Source organism: Staurois parvus, unplaced genomic scaffold (assembly GCF_062004578.1).
Source record: "Staurois parvus isolate SC_StPar_1 unplaced genomic scaffold, SC_StPar_1.0 ptg001262l, whole genome shotgun sequence".
In the NCBI taxonomy this organism is placed as follows: Eukaryota; Metazoa; Chordata; class Amphibia; order Anura; family Ranidae; genus Staurois; species Staurois parvus.
The window spans coordinates 283029-308187 of record NW_028319058.1 but is presented as its reverse complement, the minus strand read 5'-3'; the positions used below and the strand labels follow the sequence as shown (position 1 = coordinate 308187).

The window sequence follows — 25159 nt, the reverse complement described above, 5'->3', positions numbered from 1 at the left end:
CCTCCGATCCCATCCCTCTGTCCTCCGATCCCATCCCTCTGTCCTCGATCCCATCCCTCTGTCCTCTGATCCCATCCCTCTGTCCTCTGATCCCATCCCTCTGATCCCATCCCTCTGTCCTCCGATCCCATCCCTCTGATCCCATCCCTCTGTCCTCCAATCCCATCCCTCTGTCCTCCGATCCCATCCCTCTGATCCCATCCCTCTGTCCTCCGATCCCATCCCTCTGATCCCATCTCTCTGTCCTCCGATCCCATCCCTCTGATCCCATCTCTCTGTCCTCCAATCCCATCCCTCTGATCCCATCCCTCTGATCCCATCCCTCTGTCCTCCGATCCCATCCCTCTGTCCTCCGATCCCATCCCTCCGATCCCATCCCTCTGTCCTCTGATCCCATCCCTCTGATCCCATCCCTCTGTCCTCCGATCCCATCCCTCTGATCCCATCTCTCTGTCCTCCAATCCCATCCCTCTGATCCCATCCCTCTGTCCTCCGATCCCATCCCTCTGATCCCATCCCTCTGTCCTCCGATCCCATCCCTCTGATCCCATCCCTCTGTCCTCTGATCCCATCCCTCTGTCCTCTGATCCCATCCCTCCGATCCCATCCCTCTGTCCTCTGATCCCATCCCTCCGTCCTCCGATCCCATCCCTCTGTCCTCCGATCCCATCCCTCCGATCCCATCCCTCTGTCCTCCGATCCCATCCCTCTGTCCTCCGATCCCATCCCTCTGTCCTCCGATCCCATCCCTCTGTCCTCCGATCCCATCCCTCTGTCCTCGATCCCATCCCTCTGTCCTCTGATCCCATCCCTCTGATCCCATCCCTCTGTCCTCTGATCCCATCCCTCTGATCCCATCCCTCTGTCCTCCAATCCCATCCCTCTGATCCCATCCCTCTGTCCTCTGATCCCATCCCTCTGATCCCATCCCTCTGTCCTCCAATCCCATCCCTCTGTCCTCCGATCCCATCCCTCTGTCCTCCGATCCCATCCCTCCGATCCCATCCCTCTGTCCTCTGATCCCATCCCTCTGATCCCATCCCTCTGTCCTCTGATCCCATCCCTCTGATCCCATCCCTCTGTCCTCCGATCCCATCCCTCTGTCCTCCGATCCCATCCCTCTGTCCTCCGATCCCATCCCTCTGTCCTCGATCCCATCCCTCTGTCCTCTGATCCCATCCCTCTGTCCTCCGATCCCATCCCTCTGATCCCATCTCTCTGTCCTCCGATCCCATCCCTCTGATCCCATCTCTCTGTCCTCCGATCCCATCCCTCTGATCCCATCCCTCTGATCCCATCCCTCTGTCCTCCGATCCCATCCCTCTGTCCTCCGATCCCATCCCTCTGATCCCATCCCTCTGATCCCATCCCTCTGTCCTCCGATCCCATCCCTCTGTCCTCTGATCCCATCCCCGTGATCCCATCTCTCTGTCCTCTGATCCCATCCCTCTGATCCCATCTCTCTGTCCTCCAATCCCATCCCTCTGATCCCATCTCTCTGTCCTCCAATCCCATCCCTCTGATCCCATCCCTCTGTCCTCCGATCCCATCCCTCTGATCCCATCCCTCTGTCCTCCGATCCCATCCCTCTGATCCCATCCCTCTGTCCTCTGATCCCATCCCTCTGTCCTCCGATCCCATCCCTCTGATCCCATCCCTCTGTCCTCCGATCCCATCCCTCTGATCCCATCCCTCTGTCCTCTGATCCCATCCCTCTGTCCTCTGATCCCATCCCTCTGTCCTCTGATCCCATCCCTCCGATCCCATCCCTCTGTCCTCCGATCCCATCCCTCCGTCCTCCGATCCCATCTCTCTGTCCTCCGATCCCATCCCTCCGATCCCATCCCTCTGTCCTCCGATCCCATCCCTCTGTCCTCCGATCCCATCCCTCTGTCCTCTGATCCCATCCCTCTGTCCTCCGATCCCATCCCTCTGTCCTCCGATCCCATCCCTCTGTCCTCCGATCCCATCCCTCTGTCCTCGATCCCATCCCTCTGTCCTCTGATCCCATCCTTCTGATCCCATCCCTCTGTCCTCCAATCCCATCCCTCTGATCCCATCCCTCTGTCCTCTGATCCCATCCCTCTGATCCCATCCCTCTGTCCTCCAATCCCATCCCTCTGTCCTCCAATCCCATCCCTCTGTCCTCCGATCCCATCCCTCTGTCCTCCGATCCCATCCCTCTGTCCTCTGATCCCATCCCTCTGATCCCATCCCTCTGTCCTCCAATCCCATCCCTCTGTCCTCCGATCCCATCCCTCTGTCCTCCGATCCCATCCCTCTGTCCTCCGATCCCATCCCTCCGATCCCATCCCTCTGTCCTCCGATCCCATCCCTCTGTCCTCTGATCCCATCCCTCTGATCCCATCCCTCTGATCCCATTCCTCTGTCCTCCAATCCCATCCCTCTGTCCTCCGATCCCATCCCTCTGTCCTCCGATCCCATCCCTCCGATCCCATCCCTCTGATTCAATCCCTCTGATCCCATCCCTCTGTCCTCCGATCCCATCCCTCTGTCCTCGATCCCATCCCTCTGTCCTCTGATCCCATCCCTCTGTCCTCCGATCCCATCCCTCTGTCCTCCGATCCCATCCCTCTGTCCTCCGATCCCATCCCTCCGATCCCATCCCTCTGATCCCATCCCTCTGATCCCATCCCTCTGATCCCATCCCTCTGTCCTCCGATCCCATCCCTCTGTCCTCGATCCCATCCCTCTGTCCTCTGATCCCATCCCTCTGTCCTCTGATCCCATCCCTCTGTCCTCGATCCCATCCCTCTTTCCTCTGATCCCATCCCTCTGTCCTCTGATCCCATCCCTCTGTCCTCCGATCCCATCCCTCTGTCCTCCGATCCCATCCCTCTGTCCTCCGATCCCATCCCTCTGTCCTCCGATCCCATCCCTCTGATCCCATCCCTCTGTCCTCCGATCCCATCCCTCTGTCCTCCGATCCCATCCCTCTGATCCCATCTCTCTGTCCTCCGATCCCATCCCTCTGATCCCATCTCTCTGTCCTCCAATCCCATCCCTCTGATCCCATCCCTCTGTCCTCCGATCCCATCCCTCTGTCCTCTGATCCCATCCCTCCGATCCCATCCCCGTGATCCCATCTCTGTCCTCTGATCCCATCCCTCTGATCCCATCTCTCTGTCCTCCAATACCATCCCTCTGATCCCATCCCTCTGTCCTCCGATCCCATCCCTCTGATCCCATCCCTCCGATCCCATCCCTCCGTCCTCCGATCCCATCCCTCCGTCCTCCGATCCCATCCCTCTGTCCTCCGATCCCATCCCTCCGATCCCATCCCTCTGTCCTCCGATCCCATCCCTCCGTCCTCCGATCCCATCCCTCCGTCCTCCGATCCCATCCCTCCGTCCTCCGATCCCATCCCTCCGTCCTCCGATCCCATCCCTCTGTCCTCTGCTCCCATCCCTCTGATCCCATCCCTCTGTCCTCTGATCCCATCCCTCTGTCCTCCAATCCCATCCCTCTGATCCCATCCTTCTGTCCTCTGATCCCATCCCTCTGATCCCATCTCTCTGTCCTCCGATCCCATCCCTCTGATCCCATCCCTCTGTCCTCCGATCCCATCCCTCTGTCCTCTGCTCCCATCCCTCCGATCCCATCCCTCCAATCCCATCCCTCTGTCCTCTGATCCCATCCCTCTGTCCTCCGATCCCATCCCTCTGTCCTCGATCTCATCCCTCTGTCCTCTGATCCCATCCCTCTGTCCTCTGATCCCATCCCTCTGATCCCATCCCTCTGTCCTCCGATCCCATCCCTCCGATCCCATCCCTCTGTCCTCTGATCCCATCCCTCTGTCCTCTGATCCCATCCCTCTGATCCCATCCCTCTGTCCTCGATCCCATCCCTCTGTCCTCCGATCCCATCCCTCAGATCCCATCCCTCTGTCCTCCGATCCCATCCCTCAGATCCCATCCCTCTGTCCTCCGATCCCATCCCTCCGATCCCATCCCTCTGTCCTCCGATCCCATCCCTCTGTCCTCCAATCCCATCCCTCTGTCCTCCGATCCCATCCCTCTGATCCCATCCCTCTGTCCTCCGATCCCATCCCTCTGATCCCATCCCTCTGTCCTCCGATCCCATCCCTCTGATCCCATCTCTCTGTCCTCCGATCCCATCCCTCTGATCCCATCTCTCTGTCCTCCAATCCCATCCCTCTGATCCCATCCCTCTGTCCTCCGATCCCATCCCTCTGATCCCATCCCTCTGTCCTCTGATCCCATCCCTCTGTCCTCCGATCCCATCCCTCCGATCCCATCCCTCTGTCCTCCGATCCCATCCCTCTGTCCTCCGATCCCATCCCTCCGATTCAATCCCTCTGTCCTCTGATCGCATCCCTCTGATCCCATCTCTCTGTCCTCTGATCCCATCCCTCCGATCCCATCCCTCTGATCCCATCCCTCTGTCCTCTGATCCCATCCCTCCGATCCCATCCCTCTGTCCTCCGATCCCATCCCTCTGTCCTCTGATCCCATCCCTCTGATCCCATCCCTCTGTCCTCCGATCCCATCCCTCTGTCCTCCGATCCCATCCCTCTGATCCCATCCCTCTGTCCTCCGATCCCATCCCTCTGATCCCATCCCTCTGTCCTCCGATCCCATCCCTCCGATCCCATCCCCCTGTCCTCCGATCCCATCCCTCTGTCCTCCAATCCCATCCCTCTGTCCTCCGATCCCATCCCTCTGATCCCATCCCTCTGTCCTCCGATCCCATCCCTCTGATCCCATCTCTCTGTCCTCCGATCCCATCCCTCTGATCCCATCTCTCTGTCCTCCGATCCCATCCCTCTGTCCTCCGATCCCATCCCTCTGATCCCATCCCTCTGTCCTCTGATCCCATCCCTCTGTCCTCCGATCCCATCCCTCCGATCCCATCCCTCTGTCCTCCGATCCCATCCCTCTGTCCTCCGATCCCATCCCTCCGATTCAATCCCTCTGTCCTCTGATCGCATCCCTCTGATCCCATCTCTCTGTCCTCTGATCCCATCCCTCCGATCCCATCCCTCTGATCCCATCCCTCTGTCCTCTGATCCCATCCCTCCGATCCCATCCCTCTGTCCTCCGATCCCATCCCTCTGTCCTCCGATCCCATCCCTCTGTCCTCTGATCCCATCCCTCTGATCCCATCCCTCTGTCCTCCGATCCCATCCCTCTGTCCTCCGATCCCATCCCTCTGTCCTCCGATCCCATCCCTCTGTCCTCTGATCCCATCCCTCTGTCCTCCGATCCCATCCCTCTGTCCTCGATCCCATCCCTCTGATCCCATCCCTCTGTCCTCCGATCACATCCCTCTGTCCTCCGATCCCATCCCTCTGTCCTCCGATCCCATCCCTCTGTCCTCGATCCCATCCCTCTGATCCCATCCCTCTGTCCTCTGATCCCATCCCTCTGATCCCATCCCTCTGTCCTCTGATCCCATCCCTCTGATCCCATCCCTCTGTCCTCTGATCGCATCCCTCTGATCCCATCCCTCTGTCCTCTGATCCCATCCCTCCGATCCCATCCCTCTGTCCTCCAATCCCATCCCTCTGTCCTCCGATCCCATCCCTCTGTCCTCCGATCCCATCCCTCTGTCCTCTGATCCCATCCCTCTGATCCCATCCCTCTGTCCTCTGATCCCATCCCTCTGTCCTCTGATCCCATCCCTCTGTCCTCTGATCCCATCCCTCTGTCCTCCAATCCCATCCCTCTGTCCTCCGATCCCATCCCTCTGTCCTCCGATCCCATCCCTCCGATCCCATCCCTCTGTCCTCTGATCCCATCCCTCTGATCCCATCCCTCTGTCCTCCGATCCCATCCCTCTGTCCTCTGATCCCATCCCTCTGTCCTCCGATCCCATCCCTCTGTCCTCCGATCCCATCCCTCTGTCCTCCGATCTTATCCCTCTGTCCTCCGATCCCATCCCTCTGTCCTCTGATCCCATCCCTCTGTCCTCTGATCCCATCCCTCTGATCCCATCCCTCTGTCCTCCGATCCCATCCCTCTGTCCTCCGATCCCATCCCTCTGTCCTCCGATCCCATCCCTCTGATCCCATCCCTCTGTCCTCCAATCCCATCCCTCTGTCCTCCGATCCCATCCCTCTGATCCCATCCCTCTGTCCTCCGATCCCATCCCTCTGATCCCATCTCTCTGTCCTCCGATCCCATCCCTCTGATCCCATCTCTCTGTCCTCCGATCCCATCCCTCTGATCCCATCTCTCTGTCCTCCAATCCCATCCCTCTGATCCCATCCCTCTGATCCCATCCCTCTGTCCTCCGATCCCATCCCTCTGTCCTCCGATCCCATCCCTCCGATCCCATCCCTCTGTCCTCTGATCCCATCCCCGTGATCCCATCTCTCTGTCCTCTGATCCCATCCCTCTGATCCCATCTCTCTGTCCTCCAATCCCATCCCTCTGATCCCATCCCTCTGTCCTCCGATCCCATCCCTCTGATCCCATCCCTCTGTCCTCCGATCCCATCCCTCTGATCCCATCCCTCTGTCCTCTGATCCCATCCCTCTGTCCTCTGATCCCATCCCTCCGATCCCATCCCTCCGTCCTCCGATCCCATCCCTCCGTCCTCCGATCCCATCCCTCTGTCCTCCGATCCCATCCCTCTGTCCTCCGATCCCATCCCTCTGTCCTCCGATCCCATCCCTCTGTCCTCCGATCCCATCCCTCTGTCCTCGATCCCATCCCTCTGTCCTCTGATCCCATCCCTCTGATCCCATCCCTCTGTCCTCCAATCCCATCCCTCTGATCCCATCCCTCTGTCCTCTGATCCCATCCCTCTGATCCCATCCCTCTGTCCTCCAATCCCATCCCTCTGTCCTCCGATCCCATCCCTCTGTCCTCCGATCCCATCCCTCCGATCCCATCCCTCTGTCCTCCGATCCCATCCCTCTGATCCCATCCCTCTGTCCTCTGATCCCATCCCTCTGATCCCATCCCTCTGTCCTCCAATCCCATCCCTCGGTCCTCCGATCCCATCCCTCTGTCCTCCGATCCCATCCCTCTGATCCCATCCCTCTGATCCCATCCCTCTGTCCTCCGATCCCATCCCTCTGTCCTCGATCCCATCCCTCTGTCCTCTGATCCCATCCCTCTGTCCTCCGATCCCATCCCTCTGTCCTCCGATCCCATCCCTCTGTCCTCCGATCCCATCCCTCTGTCCTCGATCCCATCCCTCTGTCCTCTGATCCCATCCCTCTGATCCCATCCCTCTGTCCTCCGATCCCATCCCTCCGATCCCATCCCTCTGTCCTCCGATCCCATCCCTCTGTCCTCCGATCCCATCCCTCTGTCCTCCGATCCCATCCCTCTGATCCCATCCCTCTGTCCTCCAATCCCATCCCTCTGTCCTCCGATCCCATCCCTCTGATCCCATCCCTCTGTCCTCCGATCCCATCCCTCTGATCCCATCTCTCTGTCCTCCGATCCCATCCCTCTGATCCCATCTCTCTGTCCTCCGATCCCATCCCTCTGATCCCATCCCTCTGATCCCATCCCTCTGTCCTCCGATCCCATCCCTCTGTCCTCCGATCCCATCCCTCCGATCCCATCCCTCTGTCCTCTGATCCCATCCCTGTGATCCCATCTCTCTGTCCTCTGATCACATCCCTCTGATCCCATCTCTCTGTCCTCCAATCCCATCCCTCTGATCCCATCCCTCTGTCCTCCGATCCCATCCCTCTGATCCCATCCCTCTGTCCTCCGATCCCATCCCTCTGATCCCATCCCTCTGTCCTCTGATCCCATCCCTCTGTCCTCTGATCCCATCCCTCTGTCCTCTGATCCCATCCCTCCGATCCCATCCCTCTGTCCTCCGATCCCATCCCTCCGTCCTCCGATCCCATCCCTCTGTCCTCCGATCCCATCCCTCCGATCCCATCCCTCTGTCCTCCGATCCCATCCCTCTGTCCTCCGATCCCATCCCTCTGTCCTCTGATCCCATCCCTCTGTCCTCCGATCCCATCCCTCTGTCCTCCGATCCCATCCCTCTGTCCTCCGATCCCATCCCTCTGTCCTCCGATCCCATCCCTCTGTCCTCCGATCCCATCCCTCTGTCCTCTGATCCCATCCTTCTGATCCCATCCCTCTGTCCTCCAATCCCATCCCTCTGATCCCATCCCTCTGTCCTCTGATCCCATCCCTCTGTCCTCCAATCCCATCCCTCTGTCCTCCGATCCCATCCCTCTGTCCTCCGATCCCATCCCTCTGTCCTCCGATCCCATCCCTCCGATCCCATCCCTCTGTCCTCTGATCCCATCCCTCTGATCCCATCCCTCTGTCCTCTGATCCCATCCCTCTGATCCCATCCCTCTGTCCTCCAATCCCATCCCTCTGTCCTCCGATCCCATCCCTCTGTCCTCCGATCCCATCCCTCCGATCCCATCCCTCTGATCCCATCCCTCTGATCCCATCCCTCTGTCCTCGATCCCATCCCTCTGTCCTCTGATCCCATCCCTCTGTCCTCCGATCCCATCCCTCTGTCCTCCGATCCCATCCCTCTGTCCTCCGATCCCATCCCTCTGATCCTATCCCTCTGTCCTCCGATCCCATCCCTCTGTCCTCTGATCCCATCCCTCTGTCCTCTGATCCCATCCCTCTGTCCTCCGATCCCATCCCTCTGTCCTCCGATCCCATCCCTCCGATCCCATCCCTCCGATCCCATCCCTCTGATCCCATCCCTCTGATCCCATCCCTCCGTCCTTCTATTCCGCCTCTCTCTTCTGTCCTCCGATCATCTTTTTACACTTTATTCAGGTTTCCCCTCTGGGGTGGGGGATGGGTTCCTCATGGGTTGGGCAGTTTGGATCGTCCTATCAGAATGGGCGGGGCTCCATGGACGGATGTCTGTATTCATCTCTCGAGGGGGTCCTGCTGGGTTTGAGTGATAATTGCTAGCTCTGTGGGTTAGTGGCAGTGGGCGGAGCTTGGTGTGTTACTTGTGATGTCACATAGATTGCTGCGCTTCGGTCTGTGTCAGTGATACATGACATGGAGGTGTAAAGAGACCCTGTCACTGGCCCCTGGGGGTGTATATTGGGGAGAAATGGAGACATTTCCAGGACAGAGATCCTTCAGGTGTGCGCGGGGCCCCATAGGGGGTCATTGTTGGCGGAGCCTTTCATGTCCATGGAGTGCAGCTCAGGCAGAACGTGTTTCAGGTGCAGGCGGGAGTTTCCTCAGGTGTGTGCGGGGCCCCAGGGGCCCCATAGGGGGTCTCTGATCCCCTGTGCATTGTGGGGTGATTGTTGGCGGAGCCTTTCATGTCCATGGAGTACAGCTCAGGCAGAACGTGTTTCAGGTGCAGGCGGGATGTGTGTGCAGCACAAAGGGGGGGCGACAATTAGAGGGGCCCCTGAGGGGGCGTCATGTGTTGTATGAAGCCCATATTTCCACAGCCCCCTCCCCCTTATTCCCTCCCGGCAGGTGTCGTCCTGACTTGTAGAGTCTCACTTCAGTCGCTGCGCTGCGTCTCTCTTCATTCCTTCTCATCTCCTGGAATCCGATGAAACAGAAATCCAACCGGGGGAGGGGGGGGGGGAGACGGCTCCGATGGAAGCTGACCACTCTGTGCACCTGGACTGTGATGACAAGTGACCTTCCTGGGTGAGGTCTGACAGAGGATATTCCTGGGTGAGGTCTGACAGAGGATATCCCTGGGTGAGGTCTGACAGAGGATATTCCTGGGTGAGGTCTGACAGATTATATCCCTGGGTGAGGTCTGACAGAGGATATCCCTGGGTGAGGTCTGACAGATGATATTCCTGGGTGAGGTTTGACAGATGATATTCCTGGGTGAGGTCTGACAGATTATATCCCTGGGTGAGGTCTGACAGAGGATATTCCTGGGTGAGGTCTGACAGAAGATATCCCTGGGTGAGGTCTGACAGAAGATATCCCTGGGTGAGGTCTGACAGAGGATATCCCTGGGTGAGGTCTGACAGAGGCTATCCCTGGGTGAGGTCTGACAGATGATATTCCTGGAGGAGGTTTCAACTCACTTCCTGTTCTAAAGACATAACAGGAAGTGAGGAAATCCCCTCTTGGATGTCACCAAAACAGGTGTCCCCACTGGGGGATTTCCCTTCTATTCCTGTGCTGGTGACACCAGGACACAGAGAGGGTGGATCTCCCCAGCGGGGAGTCTGGAGACACAAATAATCACCCCCTCCTCATACACAGCCCCCTCCCCCACAAATCATCACCCCCTACTCATACACAGCCCCCCCACAAATCATCACCCCCTCCTCATACACAGCCCCCCCACAAATCACCCCCTCCTCATACACAGCCCCCCCACATATCGCCCCCTCCTCATACACAGCCCCCCCACAAATCATCGCCCCCTCCTCATACACAGCCCCCCCACAAATCATCGCCCCCTCCTCATACACAGCCCCCCCACATATCGCCCCCTCCTCATACACAGCCCCCCACAAATCACCCCCTCCTCATACACAGACCCTCACATATCACCCCCCTCCTCATACACAGCCCCCCCACAAATCATCGCCCCCTCCTCATACACAGCGCCCCCACAAATCATCGCCCCCTCCTCATACACAGCCCCCCCACATATCGCCCCCTCCTCATACACAGCCCCCCCACATATCGCCCCCTCCTCATACACAGCCTCCTCATACACAGCCCCCCCACATATCGCCCCCTCCTCATACACAGCCTCCTCATACACAGCCCCCCCACATATCACCCCCTCCTCATACACAGCCCCCCCTCACAAATCATCACCCCCTCCTCATACACAGCCCCCCCCCACATATCACCCCCTCCTCATACACAGCCCCCCCACAAATCACCCCCCCCTCATACACAGCCCCCCACAAATCACCCCCTCCTCATACACAGACCCTCACATATCACCCCCCTCCTCATACACAGCCCCCCCACAAATCATCGCCCCCTCCTCATACACAGCGCCCCCACAAATCATCGCCCCCTCCTCATACACAGCCCCCCCACATATCGCCCCCTCCTCATACACAGCCCCCCCACATATCGCCCCCTCCTCATACACAGCCTCCTCATACACAGCCCCCCCACATATCGCCCCCTCCTCATACACAGCCTCCTCATACACAGCCCCCCCACATATCACCCCCTCCTCATACACAGCCCCCCCTCACAAATCATCACCCCCTCCTCATACACAGCCCCCCCCCACATATCACCCCCTCCTCATACACAGCCCCCCCACAAATCACCCCCCCCTCATACACAGCCCCCTCACATATCACCCCCTCCTCATACACAGCCCCCCCACAAATCACCCCCCCCTCATACACAGCCCCCTCACATATCACCCCCCCCTCATACACAGCCCCCCCACATATCGCCCCCCCCCTCGTACACAGCTCCCCCACATATCGCCCCCTCCTCATACACAGCTCCCCCACATATCGCCCCCTCCTCATACACAGCCCCCCCACATATCACCCCCTCCTCATACACAGCTCCCCCACATATCGCCCCCTCCTCATACACAGCCCCCCCACATATCACCCCCTCCTCATACACAGCCCCCCCACATATCGCCCCCCCCTCATACACAGCCCCCCCACATATCGCCCCCCCCCTCATACACAGCCCCCCCACAAATCATCCCCCCCCTCATACACAGCCCCCCCACAAATCACCCCCCCCCTCATACACAGCCCCCCCACATATCACCCCCTCCTCATACACAGCTCCCCCACATATCGCCCCCCCCTCATACACAGCCCCCCCACATATCACCCCCTCCTCATACACAGCCCCCCCACATATCGCCCCCTCCTCATACACAGCTCCCCCACATATCGCCCCCTCCTCATACACAGCCCCCCCACATATCACCCCCTCCTCATACACAGCCCCCCCACATATCGCCCCCCCCCTCATACACAGCCCCCCCACATATCGCCCCCCCCTCATACACAGCCCCCCCACATATCGCCCCCCCCTCATACACAGCCCCCCCACAAATCGTCCCCCCCCTCATACACAGCCCCCCCACAAATCACCCCCCCCCTCATACACAGCCCCCCTTTCCAGTGAAGGGATGATGGTGATTGGATGGTGTGTGGCCATCTGATGGAATTCTTTTTCCTCCTGCAGACGTGACATCCAATGACATCCGGAGAGGCGGAGAGCCAGGGTGGGATCCTCCGGGGTTGGATCGGGGGTCTCCCCTCCCCCACTATGGAGGAGGACTTCTACCCCTTCCTGCTGGAGAGGAGGCCGTCCTACCTGGGCGAGGAGGAGGCGGAGCAGGAGGAGGAGGACCTGAGGCTGGCCCTGGAGAGGAAGAACAAGGATCTGCTGCTGGCTGCTGAGCTGGGGAAGGCCCTGCTGGAGAGGAATGATTACCTGGAGAGGGGGAGGGAAGCGCTGGAGGAGGAGCTTCGAGAGACCCGGGAGGTGAGTGGCTACACCAACCTAATTATAATATGGGATCCTCAGGGGCGGGAATGGGGATCTCCCAATGTTCTGCCCCTTCCTGCTGAACAGGAGGCTGTCCTACGAGTGAGGAGGCGGAGCTTAGCATTCAATTGGTACCCATTATCTAATTCCGAAACACAATGTCATGTTTGGGTTCCCCATTAGTGATTTACGTCTAAGTAGAACCTAGGGGGCGGGGTCAGTCCTAGAGGGCGGGGTCAGTCCCAGACTTCTTATACGTCAGTGACAGGTGGAGCCTAGAGGGCGGGATCAGTCCTAGAGGGCGGGGTCAGTCCCAGACTTCTTATAGGTCAGTGACAGGTGGAGCCTAGAGGGCGGGGTCAGTCCCAGACTTCTTATAGGTCATTGATAGGTGGAGCCTAAAGGGCGGGGTCTGTCCCAGACTTCTTATACGTCAGTGACAGGTGGAGCCTAGAGGGCGGGGTCAGTCCTAGAGGGCGGGGCCAGTCCCAGACTTCTTATACGCCAGTGACAGGTGGAGCCTAGAGGGCGGGGTCAGTCCCAGACTTCTTATACATCAGTGATAGGTGGAGCCTAGAGGGCGGGGTCAGTCCCAGACTTCTTATAGGTCAGTGATTGGTGGATCCTAGAGGGCGGGGTCAGTCCTAGAGGGCGGGTCAGTCCCAGACTTCTTATAGGTCAGTGATAGGTGGAGCCTAGAGGGCGGGGTCAGTCCCAGACTTCTTATAGGTCAGTGACAGGTGGAGCCTAGAGGGCGGGGTCAGCCCCAGAATTCTTATACGTCAGTGATAGGTGGAGCCTAGAGGGCAGGGTCAGTCCTAGAGGGCGGGGTCAGTCCCAGACTTCTTATACGTCAGTGATAGGTGGAGCCTAGAGGGCGGGGTCAGTCTCAGACTTCTTATAGGTCAGTGATTGGTGGATCCCAGAGGGCGGGGTCAGTCCTAGAGGGCGGGGTCAGTCCCAGACTTCTTATAGGTCAGTGACAGGTGGAGCCTAGAGGGCGGGGTCAGTCCTAGAGGGCGGGGTCAGTCCCAGACTTCTTATAGGTCAGTGACAGGTGGAGCCTAGAGGGCGGGGTCAGCCCCAGACTTCTTATACGTCAGTGACAGGTGGAGCCTAGAGGGCGGGGTCAGTCCTAGAGGGCGGGGTCAGTCCCAGACTTCTTATAGGTCAGTGATAGGTGGAGCCTAGAGGGCGGGGTCAGTCCCAGACTTCTTATAGGTCAGTGACAGGTGGAGCCTAGAGGGCGGGGTCAGTCCCAGACTTCTTATACGTCAGTGACAGGTGGAGCATAGAGGGCGGGGTCAGTCTTAGAGGGTGGGGTCAGTCCCAGACTTCTTATAGGTCAGTGACAGGTGGAGCCTAGAGGGCGGGGTCAGTCCTAGAGGGCGGGGTCAGTCCCAGACTTCTTATACGTCAGTGATAGGTGGAGCCTAGAGGGCGGGGTCAGTCTCAGACTTCTTATAGGTCAGTGATTGGTGGATCCTAGAGGGCGGGGTCAGTCCTAGGGGGTGGAGCCTAGAGGGCGGGGTCAGTCCTAGAGGGCGGGGTCAGTCCCAGACTTCTTATACGTCAGTGATAGGTGGAGCCTAGAGGGCGGGGTCAGTCTCAGACTTCTTATAGGTCAGTGATTGGTGGATCCTAGAGGGCGGGGTCAGTCCTAGGGGGTGGAGCCTAGAGGGCGGGGTCAGTCCTAGAGGGCGGGGTCAGTCCAAGACTTCTTATACGTCAGTGATAGGTGGATCCTAGAGGGCGGGGTCAGTCCTAGAGGGCGGGGTGGAGCCTAAAGGGCGGGGTCAGTCCTAGAGGGTGGGGTGGAGCCTAGAGGGCGGGGTCAGCTCCAGATATACACTCCAATGCTGAGATCTCCCTGCTATAATTCCTGCCTCTGTCCCTGTACACATTCCCACCAAGGATGTCCCCACCCACCTCTGTGTCTGGGATGGTGGGACCCCCCATAGTGGGCACAGGGATGGTGGGACCCCCCATAGTGGGCACAGGGATGGTGGGAACCCCTCATAATAGGCACAGTGATGGTGTCATGGCTGGTTGTTGTGTGGCAGAGGTTGGAGCAGGAGAAGCACAGGGATGGTGGGACCCCCCATAGTGGGCACAGGGGTGGTGGGACCCCCACAGTGGGCACAGGGATGGTGGGACCCCCATAGTGGGCACAGGGATGGTGGGACCCCCCATAGTGGGCACAGGGATGGTGGGGCCCCCCATAGTGGGCACAGGGATGGTGGGACCCCCACAGTGGGCACAGTGAAGGTGTCATGGCTGGTTGTTGTGTGGCAGAGGTTGGAGCAGGAGAAGCACGCTCTGCGTCTGAAGATGGAGGCGCGGGAGAGCGAATGGAAGGCGCAGATCACGGATCTGGAGAGCGATCTGTCGGAGGCCCGGGTTCAGGTCAGACAGCTGATGTCGGAGCACAGAGAGTGCGGACGGGAGAGCGCCACCGCCGTACATGAGATGTCCGAACAGAACCAGCGACTGCTGGAGCAACTAGCGCAGGTGAGAGGGGGATGGTCTGGCGTTACATGGGGGAGGGGATTGTAGTTCTGTACAACAGATGTGGGGAGGGTGAACATGGGTTCTACTGCCACCCACTGAGGCTGTCCGCAGGGGCCAGGCACACACATAGGATGGAAAGAGGCGTGTCAACGAGGATACCTGCCCCTCTGTCCATCTCTCCACCCCCTCTGTCCATCTCTCCACCCCCTCTGTCCCCCTCTGTCCATCTCTCCACCCCCTCTGTCCATCTCTCCACCCCCTTTGTCCATCTCTCCACCCCCTCTGTCCATCTCTCCACCCCCTCTGTCCCCCTCTGTCCATCTCTCCAACCCGTCTGTCCATCTCTCCACCCCCTCTGTCCATCTCTCCACCCCCTCTGTCTATCTCTCCACCCCCTCTGTCTATCTCTCCACCCCCTCTGTCTATCTCTCCACCCCCTCTGTCTATCTCTCCACCCCCTCTGTCTATCTCTCCACCCCCTCTGTCTATCTCTCCACCCCCTCTGTCCATCTCTCCACCCCCTCTGTCCATCTCTCCACCCCCTCTGTCCCCCTCTGTCCATCTCTCCACCCCCTCTGTCCATCTCTCCACCCCCTTTGTCCATCTCTCCACCCCCTCTGTCCATCTCTCCACCCCCTCTGTCCCCCTCTGTCCATCTCTCCACCCCCTCTGTCCATCTCTCCACCCCCTCTGTCCCCCTCTGTCCATCTCTCCACCCCCTCTGTCCATCTCTCCACCCCCTCTGTCCATCTCTCCACCCCCTCTGTCTATCTCTCCACCCCCTCTGTCTATCTCTCCACCCCCTCTGTCTATCTCTCCACCCCCTCTGTCCATCTCTCCACCCCGTCTGTCCATCTCTCCACCCCCTCTGTCTATCTCTCCACCCCCTCTGTCCATCTCTCCACCCCTCTGTCCATCTCTCCACCCTCCCCCCCCATGTCAGTCACTAATGGTTCAGTTCTGTCTACCTGTCCCTGGCAGAGCCTGATGATGGTCCCTGATGGTGGTACAATCTCCACCAATTGCCCCTGGTAGGGAAACTGATATCACAGTGCTCTTCATCCGCCCCTGGTGGGGACTCACTGATGGTGGTACGGTCCCCTTTATCCGCCCATGGTGGGGACTCACTGATGGTGCTACGGTCCCCTTTATCCGCCCCTGGTGGGGACTCACTGATGGTGGTACGGTCTCCTCTATCTATCCCTGGGGGGTCACTGATGGTGTTGCAGTCTTCTTTATCCGCCCCTGGTGGGGGCTCACTGATGGTGGTGCGGTCCCCTCTCTCTATTCCTGGGGGGCTCACTGATGGTGGTGCAGTCCCCTCTCTCTATTCCTGGGGGGCTCACTAATGGTGGTACGGTCCCCTTTATCCGCCCCTGGTGGGGGTGACTGATGGTGGTACGGTCCCCTTTATCTACCCCTGGTGGGGGCTCACTGATGGTGGTACGGTCCCCTCTCTCTATTCCTGGTGGGGTCACTAATGGTGGTATGGTCCCCTTTATCTACCCCTGCTGGGGGGTGACTGATGGTGGTACGGTCCCCTTTATCTGCCCCTGGTGGGGGCTCACTGATGGTGGTACGGTCCCCTCTCTCTATTCTTGGTGGGCTCACTGATGGTGGTACGGTCCCCTTTATCCGCCCCATGATGGGGTGACTGATGGTGGTACGGTCTCCTCTATCTATTCCTGGTGGGGTCACTGATGGTGGTACGGTCTCCTCTATCTATTCCTGGGGGGCTCACTGATGGTGGTACGGTCTCCTCTATCTATCCCTGGTGGGGTCACTGATGGTGGTACGGTCTCCTCTATCTATCCCTGGGGGGTCACTGATGGTGTTGCAGTCTTCTTTATCTTCCCCTGGTGGGGGCTCACTGATGGTGGTACGGTCTCCTCTATCTATCCCTGGTGGGGTCACTGATGGTGGTACGGTCTCCTCTATCTATCCCTGGGGGGCTCACTGATGGTGGTACGGTCTCCTCTATCTATTCCTGGTGGGCTCACTGATGGTGGTACGGTCTCCTCTATCTATTCCTGGGGGGCTCACTGATGGTGGTACGGTCTCCTCTATCTATCCCTGGGGGGCTCACTGATGGTGGTACGGTCTCCTCTATCTATACCTGGTGGGGTCACTGATGGTGGTACGGTCTCCTCTATCTATCCCTGGGGGGCTCACTGATGGTGGTACGGTCTCCTCTATCTAACCCTGGGGGGGGTCATTGATGGTGGTACGGTCTCCTCTATCTATCCCTGGTGGGGTCACTGATGGTGGTACGGTCTCCTCTATCTATCCCTGGGGGGCTCACTGATGGTGGTACGGTCTCCTCTATCTATCCCTGGTGGGGTCACTGATGGTGGTACGGTCTCCTCTATCTATCCCTGGTGGGGTCACTGATGGTGGTACGGTCTCCTCTATCTATCCCTGGTGGGGTCACTGATGGTGGTACGGTCCCCTCTATCTATCCCTGGTGGGCTCACTGATGGTGGTACGGTCTCCTCTATCTATCCCTGGTGGGGTCACTGATGGTGGTACGGTCTCCTCTATCTATCCCTGGTGGGCTCACTGATGGTGGTACGGTCTCCTCTATCTATCCCTGGTGGGCTCACTGATGGTGGTACGGTCCCCTCTATCTATCCCTGGTGGGCTCACTGATGGTGGTACGGTCTCCTCTATCTATCCCTGGGGGGGGGGTCATTGATGAATACAAAGCACAGTCTCCTGATGACGTGACCCCGGAGACTGATTAGGTTGTCGCACACGGCGGGAGGGATTAGGTTGTCGCACAGGCGGGAGGGGTTAGGGTGTCAGTGATGCGATTAGACGGAGCAGCGAGCAGCTGTCCCCGGATAAGACGATTATCTCCTAATAGGATTGCGTGATATGGGGGGATTCCAGCAGGTGGGGGGGACGGAGCTGAAATTGTCCTGTGTGGGAACAATATATTCTCCAATATGGCGTTCACACTTCTTTTATCTGATGTCCCTGAATGTCCCCGATGGTAGAGTACAGCGGGTGGGGGGCTGGAAGACGCAGATCATTGTGGGGGCACCGTCCTGTGCCGGCAATCACTGTGTGTGTGTGTCATACCGAATGATATTCCTGGAAACACAACTGCACCATCCATAGTAATACACTACATGCTCTCTTCCTGTACCCGTGGCCTGCACTGATGAACCGTTGTGTCTCCACAGGCCTCCCAGGTGGAACAGTCTCTCACCCTGCAGCTACAAAATCTTAGAGAAGAGAACCGGGAGCTCAACCTGAGCCAAGGACACCTCGCCCCATGTCTGCAGAGCCTACAGAGCGAGGTCAGAGGTCACACGGGGGCAATCATGAGGTCAGGAGTCACACGGGGGCAATCATGAGGTCAGGAGTCACACAGGGGCAATCATGAGGTCAGGAGTCACACAGGGGCAATCATGAGGTCAGGAGTCACACAGGGGCAATCATGAGGTCAGGAGTCACACAGGGGCAATCATGAGGTCAGGAGTCACACAGGGGCAGTCATGAGGTCAGGAGTCACACAGGGGCAATCATGAGGTCAGGAGTCACACAGGGGCAATCATGAGGTCAGGAGTCACACAGGGGCAATCATGAGGTCAGGAGTCACACAGGGGCAATCATGAGGTCAGGAGTCACACAGGGGCAATCATGAGGTCAGGAGTCACACAGGGGCAGTCATGAGGTCAGGAGTCACACAGGGGCAATCATGAGGTCAGAAGTCACACAGGGGCAATCATGAGGTCAGGAGTCACACAGGGGCAATCATGAGGTCAGGAGTCACACAGGGGCAATCATGAGGTCAGGAGTCACACAGGGGCAATCATGAGGTCAGGAGTCACACAGGGGCAATCATGAGGTCAGGAGTCACAGAGGGAAAGTCAGAAGTCACACAGGGGCAATCATGAGGTCAGGAATCACAAAGGGCAATCATGAGGTCAGGAGTCACACAGGGGCAATCATGAGGTCAGGAGTCACACAGGGGCAATCATGAGGTCAGAAGTCACACAGGGGCAATCATGAGGTCAGGAATCACAAAGGGCAATCATGAGGTCAGGAGTCACACAGGGGCAATCATGAGGTCAGGAGTCACACGGGGGCAATCATGAGGTCAGGAGTCACACAGGGGCAATCATGAGGTCAGGAGTCACAGAGGGAAAGTCAGAAGTCACATGGGCAATCAAGAAGCCAGGAGTCGCAGAGGGGAGGTCAAGGAAAGGGGGGATCAGAAGAGCTCCTCACACTTTCAGATCATGGAGGACCTCTGAAAGTGTTCAGGAATAGAACGTCAGAGAGATAAAAGGTTATGGTAGTGAGATAGAAGGTCAGTTAGAAGAGGTTTTGGGGGGAGATGATAGGGCAAATGAGTTGCGGTTGGGTTGGAAGGTTGGTCAGGTGGAGATGGAAGGTTGGATGGAGATAGAAGATTGGCCAGGCAGAAATGAAAGGTTAACCAAGTGGAGATAGGTTGGTTAAGTTTAGGTGGAAGATTCCTCATGTGAAGCTGGAATGTTAGTCAGCTGGGGATGGAACTTCGGTTACCCCGGGTTCACACCTAAGCGTGTTCTGCACAGTTTTGTGTTTTGTAGAAACGCAGTACAGTCCATGTAACATGATTTCATATGGCACATGTTCACATCTCCGCGTTTTCACCCGCTGCGTTTTTTGGAAAGGGTCAGGGACTTTTTATTTTAGCAGAAAAAGTTGTGGTTTTGGTTCTATAGACTTCAATGGAAACGCTGCAGAAAAGCATGGATTACGTTTTTGATGCAAAAACGCAACGGAAAACGCAATGCAGCAACGTCTCGAACGCAAACTGCATAGGTGTGAACCAAGCCTAAGTTGGAAATAGAATATCAAGCAGGTAGAGCTGAAAGGTTAGTCAGGTGGTGATGGATGGTTGGTCAGGTGAGGTGTTTGGAAGGTTGGACAGGTATAGATGGAAATTTGGTCAAGTGTAAGTGGAAGGTTGGTAAGGTGTAGATCAAAAGGTCAGTCAGGTAGTGATGGAAGGGTGGTCAGGTGGAAATAGACGTCTATTATGTGAGGGAGGTTAAAGAATGGTCAGTTGTAGATAGGTCGGTCAAGGGTAGATCAAAGGTGTAGATGGAAGGTCTGTCAGATGAGGGGGTGAAAGGATGGTCATGTGTAGATGGAAGGTTGGTCAGGTGGGGATAGAAGGTCAGTCAGGGGAGATGAAAAGTCAGTAGGATGGTGGTGGAAGGTCAGTGAATGAAGATGAAAGGTCAGTCATGCGGAGGTAGAAGGTCAGTCCGTGGAAATGAAGGGTCAGTAAGGTGGAGGTGAAAGGTCAATCTAGTGGGGGTGGAAAGTCAGTCAGTGGAGATGAAAGGTCAGTAAGGTGGAGGTGAAAGGTCAATCTAGTGGAGGTGGAAGGTCAGTCAGTGGAGATGAAAGGTCAGTAAGGTGGAGGTGAAAGGTCAATATAGTGGAGGTGGAAGGTCAGTCAGGTAAAGATGAAAGGACAGTAAGGTAGAGATGGAAGGTCAATCTAGTGAAGATGGAGGTGATAGTTCAGTCAGATAGAAAGAGAAGGTCAGTCAGGTGGAGGTAGAAGGTCAGTCAGGTAGAAAGAGAAGGTCAGTCAGGTGGAGGTAGAAGGTCAGTCAGGTAGAAGGAGAAGGTCAGTCAGGTGGAGGTAGGTCAGTCAGGTAGAAGGAGAAGGTCAGTCAGGTGGAGGTAGAAGGTCAGTCAGGTAGAAGGAGAAGGTCAGTCAGGTGGAGTTAGAAGGTCAGTCAGGTAGAAGGAGAAGGTCAGTCAGGTGGAGGTAGAAGGTCAGTCAGGTAGAAGGAGAAGGTTGGTCAGTCAGGTGGAGGTAGAAGGTCAGGAGGAGGTAAAAGGTCAATCAGAACATGCCATGACCCATCTCACTCTCCCCAACAGAACGCCCTCCTCCTGGAGCAGAAGAAAGACCTGGAGAGCCGGATGAAGCGGCTGAGAGAGGAGCATGAGAACACACAGAACCTCCTCTTCACCCTGAAGGAGACTGCACTGAGGATGGAGAGGCAGAAGAGCGAGGGGGAGGCCCGGGTGAGGACCTTTCACTGTCTATTACCCTGAAGGTGGGGAGGGGGAGCTGGAGGAATGCATTTCTGGTGTTCTCAGATCATAAACTTTCCGATTGGTTGCTAGACGGAAGAGCAGCTCCAGACCCTCCACATATTATTGTACACCCTGGCCTTATATACAGAAATGTCTGCATTTCCCATGTCACCCAATCAGTGCACATCACGGCTTGTTTCTGATTGGTACGTTGTGTTTCAGTTGCAGGAGGTCCAGGTGGAGGCCCAGCACCTGAGGGACAGCCAGCGCTCCCTGCAGAGCCAAGTCCAAGAGCTGCAGGACGAGCTGAAGATGAGGGACAGCCAGGCTCTGCATGACAGCCAATACTCCCTCCACTCCGAGATGGAGGACTGCCAGGTGAGGGCGGAGTGGATGCTGGAGGGAAACGGTTAAAGAAGAAGAATGATCACCTTCCAGTGTTTGCTCAGATTTCACAAGTCCCAGAATTCCCCTCCAGGACAATCACTGGAAGAAGGGACTCTGCTAAGACAGCAATCTGCAGCTCCCACCCGTGTCGTGTCGTATCGCCTGCTAAAGACATAGAGGGGATTTCAGGATGTTTAGATCACATTCCACACGGGGTGTATATCCTGTCCCCTCCCCCATTATGTGGCATATTGCCAGTATGCTCATGTCATGATGTCACAAGTATTGTTATCAGGAGCATTGAATGATAGATTATACTGTACATGGTGAGACCCTACAGCCGGCACTTGGGTTGTATGTACATGGTGGGATCCTAGGGTGAGCACTTGGGTTGTATATACCTGGTGGTACCCTACAGCTGACACTTGGGTTGTATATACCTGGTGGTACCCTACAGCTGACACTTGGGTTGTATATACATGGTGGGATCCTACAGCCGGCACTTGGGTTGTATGTACATGGTGGGATCCTAGGGTGAGCACTTGGGTTGTATATACCTGGTGGTACCCTACAGCTGACACTTGGGTTGTATATACCTGGTGGTACCCTACAGCTGACACTTGGGTTGTATATACCTGGTGGTACCCTACAGCTGACACTTGGGTTGTATATACATGGTGGGATCCTACAGCCGGCACTTGGGTTGTATGTACATGGTGGGATCCTAGGGTGAGCACTTGGGTTGTATATACATGGTGGTACCCTACAGCTGACACTTGGGTTGTATATACATGGTGGGATCCTACAGCCAGCACTTGGGTTCTATATACATGGTGGTACCCTACAGCTGACACTTGGGTTGTATATACCTGGTGGTACCCTACAGCTGACACTTGGGTTGTATATACCTGGTGGTACCCTACAGCTGACACTTGGGTTGTATATACATGGTGGGATCCTACAGCCAGCACTTGGGTTGTATATACATGGTGGGATCCTACAGCCAGCACTTGGGTTGTATATACATGGTGGGATCCTACAGCCAGCACTTGGGTTGTATATACATGGTGGTACCCTACAGCTGACACTTGGGTTGTATATACATGGTGGGATCCTACAGCCAGCACTTGGGTTCTATATACATGGTGGGATCCTACAGCCAGAACTTGGGTTGTATATACATGGTGGGATCCTACAGCCGGCACTTGGGTTGTATATACATAGTGCGATCCTACAGCCGGCACTTGGGTTGTATATACATGGTGGGATCCTACAGCCGGCACTTGGGTTGTATATACATGGTGGGATCCTAGGGTGAGCACTTGGGTTGTATATACATGGTGGGATTTTACAGCTGGCACTTGGGTTGTATATACATGGTGGGATCCTAGGGTGAGCACTTGGATTGTCCATACATGGTAGGATCTTACAGCCGGTACTTAAGTTGTCTGTACATAGTGCGATCCTACAGCCAGCGTTTGGGTTGCATATACATGAGGGGATCCTAGGGTGAGCACTTGGGTTGTATATACATGGTGGGATCCTACAGCCAGCACTTGAGTTGTATATACATGGTGGGATCCTACAGCCGGCACTTGGGTTGTATATATATATGGTGGGAACCTGCAGCCGGCACTTGGGTTGTATATATATATGATGGGATCCTACAGCCGGCACTTGGATTGTATATACATGGTAGGATCCTACAGCCGGCACTTGGGTTGTATATACATGGTGGGATCCTAGGGTGAGCACTTGGGTTGTATATACATGGTGGGATCCTACAGCCAGCACTTGGGTTGTATATACATGGTGGGATCCTACAGCCAGCACTTGGGTTGTATATACATGGTGGTACCCTACAGCTGACACTTGGGTTGTATATACATGGTGGGATCCTACAGCCAGCACTTGGGTTCTATATACATGGTGGGATCCTACAGCCAGAACTTGGGTTGTATATACATGGTGGGATCCTACAGCCGGCACTTGGGTTGTATATACATAGTGCGATCCTACAGCCGGCACTTGGGTTGTATATACATGGTGGGATCCTACAGCCGGCACTTGGGTTGTATATACATGGTGGGATCCTAGGGTGAGCACTTGGGTTGTATATACATGGTGGGATTTTACAGCTGGCACTTGGGTTGTATATACATGGTGGGATCCTAGGGTGAGCACTTGGGTTGTCCATACATGGTAGGATCTTACAGCCGGTACTTAAGTTGTCTGTACATAGTGCGATCCTACAGCCAGCGTTTGGGTTGCATATACATGAGGGGATCCTAGGGTGAGCACTTGGGTTGTATATACATGGTGGGATCCTACAGCCAGCACTTGGGTTGTATATATATATGGTGGGAACCTGCAGCCGGCACTTGGGTTGTATATATATATGATGGGATCCTACAGCCGGCACTTGGATTGTATATACATGGTAGGATCCTACAGCCGGCACTTGGGTTGTATATACATGGTGGGATCCTAGGGTGAGCACTTGGGTTGTCTATACATGGTGGGATCCTACAGCCAGCACTTGTGTTGTATATACATGGTGGGATCCTACAGCCGGCACTTGGGTTGTATATACATGGTGGGATCCTACAGCCGGCACTTGGGTTGTATATACATGGTGGGATCCTACAGCCGGCACTTGGGTTGTATATACATGGTGGGATCCTACAGCCGGCACTTGGGTTGTATATACATGGTGAGATCCTAGGGTGAGCACTTGGGTTGTCTATACATGGTGGGATTCTACAGCCAGCACTTGGGTTGTATATACATGGTGGGAACCTAGGGTGAGCACTTGGGTTGTCTATACATGGTGGGATCCTACAGCCAGCACTTGGGTTGTATATATATATGGTGGGATCCTACAGCCAGCACTTGGGTTGTATATACATGGTGGGATCCTACAGACAGCACTTGGGTTGCATATATATGGTGGGATCCTACAGACAGCACTTGGGTTGCATATACATGGTGGGATCCTACAGCCGGCACTTGGGTTGTATATACATGGTGGGATCCTACAGCTGGCACTTGGGTTGTATATACATGGTGGGATCCTACAGCCGGCACTTGGGTTGTATATACATGGTGGGATCCTACAGCCGGCACTTGGGTTGTATATATATGGTGGGATCCTACAGCCGGCACTTGGGTTGTATATACATGGTGGGATCCTACAGCCGGCACTTGGGTTGTATATACATGGTGGGATCCTACAGCCGGCACTTGGGTTGTATATACATGGTGGGATCCTACAGCCGGCACTTGGGTTGTATATACATGGTGGGATCCTACAGACAGCACTTGAGTTGTATATACATGGTGGGATCCTACAGTCAGCACTTGGGTTATATATACATGGTGGGATCCTACAGACAGCACTTGGGTTGTATATACATGGTGGGATCCTACAGCCGGCACTTGGGTTGTATATACATGGTGGGATCCTACAGCCGGCACTTGGGTTGTATATACATGGTGGGATCCTACAGCCGGCACTTGGGTTGTATATACATGGTGGGATCCTACAGACAGCACTTGAGTTGTATATACATGGTGGGATCCTACAGTCAGCACTTGGGTTATATATACATGGTGGGATCCTACAGACGGCACTTGGGTTGTATATACATGGTGGGATCCTACAGCCGGCACTTGGGTTGTATATACATGGTGGGATCCTACAGCCGGCACTTGGGTTGTATATACATGGTGGGATCCTACAGCCGGCACTTGGGTTGTATATACATGGT

At 56.2% G+C, this 25159-nt stretch overlaps 1 protein-coding gene across 1 annotated transcript in view; it reads left to right on the top strand.

Moving 5' to 3' along the window:
- The window catches only part of LOC149437737 (BICD family-like cargo adapter 2), a 48788-nt gene that overhangs the window by 12505 nt on the left and 11124 nt on the right, over window positions 1-25159 (top strand). Inside the window, exons 2-6 of the mRNA XM_089660679.1 lie at window positions 12126-12428; window positions 14727-14942; window positions 18131-18247; window positions 20844-20990; window positions 21225-21380. Of these exons, the coding sequence (XP_089516805.1) occupies window positions 12138-12428; window positions 14727-14942; window positions 18131-18247; window positions 20844-20990; window positions 21225-21380 (927 nt within the window). The 5' untranslated portion in view covers window positions 12126-12137. The remainder of the gene's footprint in view (window positions 1-12125; window positions 12429-14726; window positions 14943-18130; window positions 18248-20843; window positions 20991-21224; window positions 21381-25159) is intronic.